We start from the raw sequence: 11,001 nt of genomic DNA, 5'->3' as shown, positions 1-11,001 counted from the left end.
GTGTGGGGGAAAATGTTGCAACCTGACGCCACAAAGTATTTCCTAACAAAATTGGAAATGTCAAGTGTTGCAGCCATTTCTGTCCAAAAGTTGCCAGATATTTGGATATTTTTTCAGTCGTAAATTCTCTTTTCCGTGGTGATTCGTTGTTGTGTTAGTACAAGGCAGTAATTAGTGAGCAAACTTTTCTCACAGATATTTTAAATGAGCAAGTTTTTGGGTTCACTGTTTGAACAGAAAACCCCTAAACTGAACAGTGTCTTCCTGAAATGAAATTGCAACAACAGAGCCCTCAGTTGGCCGGAAAAGCACGGAATATTTTAGATGTTTAAAAAATTGCACTTGTTAATAAAATTAACCACAAAGCGATATCAAATAGTTTTTATACATTTTAGGAGGGGTTCTTTCTTCTATAATTCATTAGACCTACTTTGTGTTAGACGGACCTAGGCATTATGACAACCTGTGCGCCATCCTTCCTGAACTCGAGGGAACTTGATCATCTTGTAACCTTGGCAACGAAAAGCAAAACTGGATCGTCAAGGATCAATTCAAGAGGAATCATTTGAAGACAAGTGTGAATAACGAGGCTTAACTATCTATAGCTGCCCTCGGAAAGTTAACCAAAAACCGTTGATATTTTTAGATGTACAAAATAAAAGTTTCGTTTAAATTAGGAAGAGTACCAATATAAACACCTTGTCTAAACTAGGCCTAAATACGTATTATCGCACGGGGTGAGCTGTGTACAGTACATTGAAAATGTGATTACAATTAAACTTTTAGAGGTTGTATCACCTGGTTACAACGCACTTTGATGGAACTCTTACTGTAACTTCTCAGATATACGATTTGACAAATGTATTCTGATTCCAATTAATTATTTTACTATACATCACTTGATAATTCTGTGTAATAAAATGCCTTTCAACGTTCTAAACTAGTAACATTGAATCAGATTAATGGTTTTTATATAATGTATATTATCAATTGTGAAAAGATTATATGTTTCAACATAAAAATAACTGCGCAAGTACCGCATGTTCTGAGTGAAATAATGGGTCGATCGATCTATATAGACCGGTCATCAATTAGGTTATACAATGGCCTTTGCCTACTAAAATGGAATAGGTCCACATACATCCACTTTGAAATTATCCATCTGAGTATCAATGCAAAAGTGAAATTGATCTATCAAAATCTACCCCTCTCTTGGAACGATACATGATATTTATACGTGACTTACGTGTGATAAGAGGCTATAATATGTAACTAATTACCTACCAATTATATTTTGCTTCATTAGCAATAACCAAATTACAGTTCGCAAGTATGCTAGAACGGACCTTGGTTTACGATTGCCTGCACAGATGTGTTTCACTCAGGTTGCAAGTAACGGGATTTTTGGGGGGCTTTGGTGCATTTGAAATTCAAATCCAGGTGTAGAAAATAGGGACGGATCTAGCTTTCAGGAAACGCATATAGAGACGGGGTTGATATTTGAGTACTGGAAAAAGACTCAGAATTAATCATGAAAAAACGCAAAAACCCCTGCAAAGGCTCAAAGCGAAATACATTTACTGCACATGGGCTTAACTCAAGCCTGAATGATATTGCATTTTTATTAAATTCTTGGCTAATAGTGTTTTAGCTTCCCCGTTATCTTAATGAATAATGATTTCTTGTTTTTTTAACGACGAAGCGCTCAAAAAGTAAACAACAAGGTACGCCTATAAAACCTGGAACGGCTTGCTTTAGAGATCGAGACTCTCTTCCATGTTTTCAATGCAGAAGGAATACCACTGTTATTAACAGTTTTAAAAAGACATCGGGATACGAGATCAAATGTCACTTGCCATTTCAACATTTCCGTCATCACGCCTGCTTCTTTTTAATAGTTTCGTCACCTACACCACGAAGTAACACTCATGTACATACCGGGTAAAAACTAGCGATCGGAGAAAACGGCATCTAAAGTTAAACGCCTTCTAAAACAACACTTTGCGTCAAAACGACAGAGTATTTCTCAGTTGGGTTTCTCGTTGTGGACACTTGATGAATTGAATTTATTAAATCTGCTGTTTTTCACCCGTTTGTGTATTAAATAAACAAGAAATAAGAGAAAAAAAGATGAGTGTTAGTTCGTGAAACCGAAAAAGCTGCGAAACTGTTAATGTTCGTTTTCACGAAGTAACACTCTTCAATGTATACAGCAGGAGGAAAGTGCAACTTCAGGTCAGCGCGTGCGCGCTCATACAACTTATTACAAGAAGAGTGTTACTTCGTGAAAACGTTTTTGCTCAAATATGAGCAGAGAGTGCGCCATGCATTGCAATGGTAAATGGAACTTGAGTGTTACTTCGTGAAAACGAAAATGGTCACTTTTGCGCAGAAGTTGACATGGATACTTAGCGTAATTATTAAAGTAAAGCTCTTGAAGCTTTGAAACTTCGTGCAATGGCAGGCCTTGATGAATAATGTTTAAAAATCCAAAAAATGAAAATCGAAAAAAAAATGGTTTAACACGGTAGAGTGTTACTTCGTGGTGTCGGTGGCGGTTTGTTCCGTCCCCTCACGGCGTAGATGACGATTGCAGCAACTAGAATGGTCAACAGTGTGCTTAACACACTGATCACAACAAAAGTGGCGATGTTGTATGGAACGACGTCGCCTGTAGAATGAAAGGTTTATCATTCGATGTTAAAAAAAACCAACATAAATACGAACTATTTCTATCCTCATTTTGATGATTCATGTGACAGTAGAAATTACAAAAAAAATACGAAAACTCAATTTGAAACCAAGCACTAAATGTCATTATAACTCGGAAGGTTAAAGAGACCCTTAAATTACCCCAGCTGAGTTGCACAAGTAAGTGGAAAGGATTCTGTCGGGGGAGATCATACTTCAGGCATCTCAATGAGCCTACTGTGTTAGCAAAACGGTGGGTTTAGGAACTAGGTTTACTTGATAAGAAAGGGTATAGAGTTCGTCATTTGTCATAAGAAGTTCGCACGTCATGGAAATCGCGCTGCAAATGATTGTGTCTCACATAACTACTTTTAATTGGATTTTTGTCAGCTCTTACTTGGCACAGTCTTGAGCAAAGAAGCCGAGGTACTCTTCATGGTGGTTTTCCATGGACCAGTCACATCCGAAGTAGGGTGTACTGTCAATGATAACAAAGGTCAAAATTTCATCTAAAAACAATCGGTCAAGAATCAATTAAAATGTTGTCTTCGTTTAAATTATACCCCTGGTATCGACAGGTTAAATACAATTAACTTAATCCCGACAGGGCAACCCCGGCGACAGCTGTGGGACAGCCGGTGATGACTGGGACACGAGTGTCAGCTGTGGAGTGAATCAAACGTGGAATTATGAAAGGGGTCGATGAAAACAGAGCCAAAAGCATTCGTCTCATTTTGCATGTAGAGGTTTGCCTATCTGTGATCTAGCCACCACAGCCGCCGTGGGACAATCACTGATGACTGGGGCTGTTGTATCCATCCCTGGCACTGTTAAAAAAAATCACATTAAAGATTGCGAAAAGAGTTATCTTTTTACAATGTAATGCACAAAGATTGTTTTGAAAATGCATGAAACTGTTTACTTGTCTCTTAATATTTTTATAAAAGGAAAACGTTCTGTGAATCTCCTTTAAAAGAGTAAGGCATAAAATGTCACTAAAATTGTCATTTTTGTGGAATTATGTCAGTGACATTCTGAATTTTTTTATATTCCTCATACTACCGATAACCTTATATAACTATTGGTTTTTTTTGTTCGGGCATTTTTGTTTGTTTATTGACTCATTCTGTTTAAAAATGTTTATTTTGTTTTACCAAATTGCACAACAAGTTGTCATATATTCGTTGTTTGTTTTTTTGGACTTATACCAATTGGCTTAAGAAGTTTTTTAAAAAAGAGAAAAAAACTAACGTTGAACTTTGCAGGGTGGGGGGTACGAGCGAAATTTCATAATAACTTGTTCCCAATTCTCAGTGCAGTGGACAAGCTTTTGTGGTGATGTGATGTGATGTAAGTGAGCAGTGCATAGCGCTGTATTAAATTACTAAAGCGCTAACCCGTCACAAGGGCGGATCCAGAACACAATTTTTTTGGGGGGGGACCCAAAAAATGTTGGTCCCCCAAAAAAGTGGGTCAAAAAAATTACGGCGTGGGGTTCGGGGCCCGCTGAAATTGGCCCCTGCGCGGCGCGGCGGGAACCAGTCGTCGCCACGTGATATATATATAGTCACCGCGTACGGACATCGTTTATATCGCGAAGCGAATTTGTACAAATAACGGAGGTTTCTTTTGAAAAAAAAAAGCGAATGTAAGTAAGAAAACAAATAAATACAAGCATTTTTTGATGCAAAAGGGTTGTTGAGAGGTATTTTGTGAAGACAGAAAAGACAACAAAATTTTATTTTTATTTATTCAATCTTTTTTTTTTTTTTTTTAATTGCCGATACAAATTTTAGGGTCGCAGCCTAAATATAGGGTCGGTCGGGTAACCGGAAGCAGAACTATTCTTTTTTTTTGGCCTTAGTAGAAATGATGACCGAAACAAATATGGAGAAAAACACATCCCAATCTCACCTGCAGATGTCTTTGCTACCATGGACGTCATTACTTTCGTGGACTCATCGGTTAGCTGAAATTCTGTGGTTAGCTGAATTTCTGTGAAGGTAGAAAACATGAAGAAAAATATTATTAAATTTAGGATATTACTTGGTTAAAAAATACTTTTCAGTTTAAAATCCCAAAGAAGGCCGTCAATCAGTATTGTAAAACTTCGATGTTACAGTAAATGCGACTTTTGTTTAAAACACCCAAAGGCGGGTCATACTTCATTCATTATTTTAAAACTTCGGAATTCATCTGTATAGATCACACTAAAACACATTTGACGTCATTAAACTCGTTACAATTACGCATATTAGCATAAAACGAAATCTGTCGTTCATTTGTGTTGAATTACATACGTGCAATTACGCATGCGCACGAAAGCTCATTTGTATTTAATAACCCATTTGTTATTCCTAATCTGGGTCGTACTATAAGCACGGAAATAAGCACAACATTTTGCTAAGCACATAATGTCTGCATAGCTGCTCCATGAAATTGGGACCTATTCTCACCTGGGCATATTCCGTCAGTTTGCCACTCGCCCTCTACACAGCTGATGTTGATTGTGACTTTCGTGTCAATGCACACAAAAGCCAGTGTATCCCCTCCACGATACTCCGAACTTTCCCGAGTGCCGTTCGAAGGCCGTTCGGCAGGTCGAGTGCCATTCGGCGGCTCGGGTGCATCGCAGACGTACGGTAGGCAAGATGGCGGCGGGAGATTCCATTGTCCAGCTGGGAGGCACGTCAAGTTGCCTAGACCGGTTAGGAAGAAACCGTCTTGGCAGGAGATATTCAAGGTCCGACCGGTCTCAAAGAAGGTTTCGTTGGCCGGCGATAACGTCGAGTTTGGGGGAGCATCAATGGGCAAACAACCTGTCAATCAATCAAGTATTCCCTAGCTATGTTGCTGTTATTGGTTCTCATTAATTAATTCTAACCATATAATAACGATAACATGTACTCCACATGGATAGGAAATGACGTCAGGTTTCAATCAGGCATAGAGGAAGAAATGCACTTTTATTCCCCAATCGCCATTGCTTCAAGTTACTGCACATGATAATGGATATAGAAAAACAACAAGATAGATGCACCACCAAAGAGCGCCCTCTAATGACTCATTGCTCTGTATTTTTCCCTTTCAAGTTCTTATCAATTCCAATCGAATACAAACATAAAATCGGCGACTTGCACATCAACCACAATATATTCATGCTCAATTGTTTTGTTGTAGTAATGATAATTATAAAGCTTACCAATTTCAAAGATTCGCATCCGAAAGTCGCTTCCGCAGTTCTGCGTGCTGTCTCCGCTGCAGTTAGACCTGCAAAAGTACAAGTCTTCGTTGTCTACCTCCCCGTGTAAGTCGTACCTAGCCGTACGACTGCCGCAGAAGCACTGTATACCGGCTTGGACCCCCGCGTAAACGAAGTCTTTGCGGGCACACAGGCCCAGACATGTCGTGACGGACATGTTCGTAGAGCTCTGGCAGTAAGGGGCGTTGACGTTGCAGACGTTGTTGCATAAACCCATGACGTCATTGCAAGAGGTCAGGTTTGGAAGAACCCGGTTTGGGATGTTGTCGTAGAAACAGCCGAGGAAGCGAGAATCTGTGGCAACAGAAACAAATCAAATGTTACTGTTTGCAACATATTAAATTTGGATTTCAGCATAACCTTTAGAAAAATATATATCGACCAACGATAGTTTCATTTTGTTTTCAAATAATTTTTTTTTTTTTTACATTCGTAAATTTTTTCCTTCAAATTCAAGTTTAATATCCACACTAAAACGTATTATTCAGCTTCCACTGGCATTTCTGAACAACGACATTACATAAAACCGCAATAAAACCAATATAATAGTACACTATAAACAGATCACTGAACTCACACAAAAAATAAACCAATACAATACAGTACAAATTGAGAGGACCATGACACATTGCACAAACAATTCTTAAGTCAACATAGCGCACAACAATAAAAAGCCAACCCCATACAAATGACATATTAAAATGAATTGACATGCTAATTTGAATTATAAAAGTAGACAAAACTACAATATGTTTGTTGGTGATGATACTCTTTTGTATAATCCTAATATTTGAGGTTTTAATCCTTCTACCACTCAAAGTAGGGAGCAGACGATTTGAGGTGAAACATCACGGTTAAGACATTGGATAAATCACTCTAAACGTCTTTGTCCCCAGATTCACTGATTCAGTTAGAGAGTAAAATGTTCACCCCTTGAAATAAGAGAGTATAAAAGCATCGACCATAGCTGTTGATAGAGGTTTCTTTGATTTCACAAGTACAGTCGAACACCTTTATAACAAGGTCCTTGGGACTTTACGAATTACCTTGTTATAACAGGTACATTGTATAATGGAAAACAAAGAAAAACAAAGAAAACCAAAGACTTCGGGCCTAAAATGTTGCTTGTTTTTGTTAGCAGAATATTGTAATAACAGTGCTCTTCTTATCAGGGTTCGACTGTATGAGATTTCGGTTACCATAGGGTTCATAGGCTTACTCACTGTTTGCTGAATAAACTCCGAAATCACTTCTTTTTTTCTTGCCGATTTTGCACAAATGACGCTCTGTGCGAATTTGACAACGGAATGGAGATTCGAAAATTAAACCACAAATGTATGCACACAGGTACAGCATTGTATTGTATACCATTGTAACAAGATTCTTCGGCGTGTTTTCGCGCTTTAAATGCTACTCTACAAACCCAGAAAACCTTTCCCAATTAAGTGAAGGCAATAAATTAAAATTTTGAATCCAACCAGTTAAAGACTGGGACGATTAAATTGTATTGCCTACCTACAGGAAGATGATGTGTTTTTCTATATAGCAATGAATAATTCATTAGAGTTGCTAAGTAACAGCCAATACCTCTATTGTTCGTCCGGAAAATTCAATTCAATTCAATTCAATTCAATTCACTTTATTTTCCACATAAAAAAAGACGATCAGAGTTAAATGTATACAAAATATGTAAAATGAGACGGTAGTGACAGAGTTTCGTTTTGTCACGAATCCTTCTCTTGGCAACGATGTCATGCCACTGTTGGCCAAGCTGGCTCTTTACACCTGAATGTAGTAGAGTAGTGTGTTACGTTAAGGAGAATACACGAGAAAGTACGGAAGCGTATTTAGGACATGACCGAAAATATTTGTTTAGTCCCACTACTTCGATTCGCCCGGGCGGATTAGTATTTCGCCCGGGCGGATTAGTATTTCGCTCAGGCGGATTAGCATTTCGCCCGGGGGGATTACTATTCCGCTAAGTTGCGACTCAAGTTATCAGACATTTAAAAAAAAAAGGCCAGGCGAGCGTCTTTCCCTTGACAGTCATCGACAAAAACCGCCCGATCATAAATCTCCTTTATGTTTCATTTAAAATGGCGTCCTATATTCCTCCTTTACCGAACCACTGTTCGATAAAGAAGTTTGGGAGCTTTTTTAACGAAACTAAACATCCATGTCGTGCCCTCGTCTGTTGTTAATGCCTTCAACAATTTAGTAGGCCATGTTGCTTTTGTGTTTCATTAAGAACACTCAACCAACCGGTTCTTTTCAGAACCAAGCTTCTTCCAAGAAAATCTTTCCACATGGTGTTGCCCGCAAACTTTATAATTTATTTAAGAAGTTGAATTACAATCAGTCGGAAATTGCCGAGACTGACAGAGAGGACGAGCCAGCTACCAATACAAAGGCCCAAAGCTGCGTACAGGCGTACTTTGACTGAGGATCAGACCAAACACAGCCACACATTAATTTATGAAATATGAAAAACAGTTAAATTAACAGAGGAACCACTTCAAAAGTAGCAACATAAATTGTATCATGACGTACATCCAAGCACTAACCTGTTCGAACTTGATGAACTCCGACAAGAAATGAGTAGTAAAAAACTGCCAAAGCGAATCGCAAAGAGACCTTGCCTTCCATATTTACGGATCCTTAACCTCCGCCCCGAATTCGCGTTCCTGAATGCCACTATGGCGTATACCGCCAGTCCTGATCTGTTATTGCAGTGTTCTGCACTTACTGTACTTGCAGTGGAAACAGGAAACGGCACAACATTTCATGTACCCCAATCGCTTCAGTAGGTTTGTTTAAAATATATATATATATATGCATAAATTACTCCCTTTCATCCCTTTCATAGCACTCCCTTTCAAAATACAAGAATGCCAAAAGAAATGGTGCCATGGCCTGAACGTCACGTCAATTCAACACGTTTTTCTTTTATTTTTGTTTCCTGGTTGCACTTGTACCGCCAATACGTGGTGCAATGATTGCACCAAATGCTAAATGCAAACAAGGTTCGCCATTTGTGGGTAAATGCTAAGATTCAAAGTTACAAGTGAGGCTTGATGTTGCCATGCAAAATGGCATGGTAAGGCACAAAATTGTAACCATGATTATGTGTAGTAACATTCCTGGTGTTATAATTGCAAAGATTTTTATTTTTTACAGTATAAAATAGGCCTGTTTATAACATAGCTTACATTTTGTAGCGTACGGTAGGCCTTCAATTATTTGGGGTTGCCTAACATTGCAATTTCACTTGATGTAACCTTGTATGATTAATTGAAACATACATGCTCCTCAACATCGACAAGGTCATACGGTCAGCGAGCGTTTTCATCTGCAGCGCCCACCCTCTGGAACAAACTACCCAATCACATCAAGGAAGCCCCAACCCTGGACGTTTTCAAAGCTAACCTTAAAACCCATCTGTTCACTGCAAATGAAATATAATGTAAGTGTTTTCCTCTGTTAATTGTTCAGCGCATTGGGACCCCGTGTAAAATGCGCTTTATAAGAATGGTTTATTATTATTATTATTATTATGTAAATAAAACAGTCAAATTATTTAAAATGGATTTGAGCAATGTGTGAATTGGTACGTTTATTATTTAGATATTACAGATTTATTAGCTTGTGCGTATATGTCAGCCATGTGCAAATAGTGAGCAAACTATTCTCACAGATATTTTCAATGAGCAAGTTTTGGGGTTCGCAGTTTGAACAGAAAACCCCTAAACTGAACAGTGTCTTCCTGAAATGAAATTGCAACAACAGCGCCCTCAGTTGGCCGGAAAAGCACGGAATATTTTAGATGTTTAAAAATTACACTTGTCAATAAAATTAACCACAAAGCGATATCAAATAGTTTTTATACATTTTAAGAGGGGTCATTTTTTTGTACTTCATTAGACCTACTTTGTGTTAGATGGACCAAGGCATTATGGTAACATGTGCGCCATCCTTCCGGAACTGGAGGGACATTGATCATCTTGTAAACTTGGCAACGAACAGCAAAACTGGATCAATTCAAGAGGAATCATTCGAAGACAAGTGTGAATAACGAGGCTTAACTATAGCTGCCCTCGGAAAGTTAACCAAAAACCGTTGATATTTTTAGATATACAAAATAAAAGTTTCGTTTAAATTAAGAAGAGTACCAATATAAACACTTCGTCTAAGCTAGGCCTGTACATACGTATTATCGCACGGGGTGATCTGTGTACAATACATTGAACATTTGATTACAATTAAACTTTTAGGGGTTGTTTCACCTGGTTACAAAGCACTTTGATGGAACTCTTACTATAACTTCTCAGATATACGATTTCAAATGTATTCTGATTCCAATTAATTATTTTACTATACATTACTTGATAATTCTGTGTAATAAAATGCCTTTCTACGCCTCTAAATTTGTAACATTGAATCAGATTAATGGTTTTCATAAAAATAACTGCGCAAGTACCGCATGTTCTGAGTGAAATAATGGGTCGACCGATCTATATAGACCGGTCATCAATTAGTTTATACAATGGCCTTTGCCTACTGTAATGGAATAGGTCTACATACATCCACTTTGAAATTATCCATCTGAGTATCAATGCAAAAGTGAAATTGATCTATCAAAATCTACCCCTCTCTTGGAACGATACATGATATTTATACGTGACTTACGTGTGATAAGAGGATATAATATGTAACTAATTACCTACCAATTATATTTTGCTTCGTTAGCAATAACCAAATTACAGTTCGTAAGCACATACTACCTATATGAAAAACGAAATACCAGTTTCGAGCAACCTAGCTAAACTTATCAAAAAATGCGGCCTGGTTTGTCTTTAATTTTTTTTCCTTCTCTGCCACTCTGAAAAAAAAATCGTTTTTCCCCCCAAAAAACCAATGAATTACTTAGACAAAACATACCGTAGTTTTCTGAACTGGCAAACACTAAGTCTTTATAAATTTCAACGATAAAAGTATAAAGGTTTTAGTTTTAATTCTTATCCAACAAGTTTTACTTGAATCCAACAAAA

The 11,001-nt window shown here is 37.9% G+C and overlaps 1 protein-coding gene across 1 annotated transcript; it reads right to left on the bottom strand.

Annotated features, from left to right (window-relative positions):
• Window positions 1-2,512: 2,512 nt before the first annotated feature.
• Window positions 2,513-8,599, bottom strand: LOC119728139 (E-selectin-like). The gene is made up of 6 exons (XM_038200213.1): window positions 8,518-8,599; window positions 5,894-6,247; window positions 5,148-5,510; window positions 4,606-4,686; window positions 3,089-3,169; window positions 2,513-2,671 (listed from the first exon to the last, which is right to left on the bottom strand). Exons 1-6 carry the CDS (start codon window positions 8,597-8,599, stop codon window positions 2,520-2,522), a joined length of 1,113 nt encoding a protein of 370 aa, XP_038056141.1. The 3' UTR covers window positions 2,513-2,519.
• Between the last annotated feature and the right edge of the window lie 2,402 nt (window positions 8,600-11,001).

This window comes from Patiria miniata, unplaced genomic scaffold (assembly GCF_015706575.1).
Source record: "Patiria miniata isolate m_02_andy unplaced genomic scaffold, ASM1570657v1 HiC_scaffold_20, whole genome shotgun sequence".
Classification (NCBI taxonomy): Eukaryota; Metazoa; Echinodermata; class Asteroidea; order Valvatida; family Asterinidae; genus Patiria; species Patiria miniata.
The sequence above is the reverse complement of the archived record's forward strand: the minus strand, read 5'-3'. Positions and strand labels throughout refer to the sequence as shown.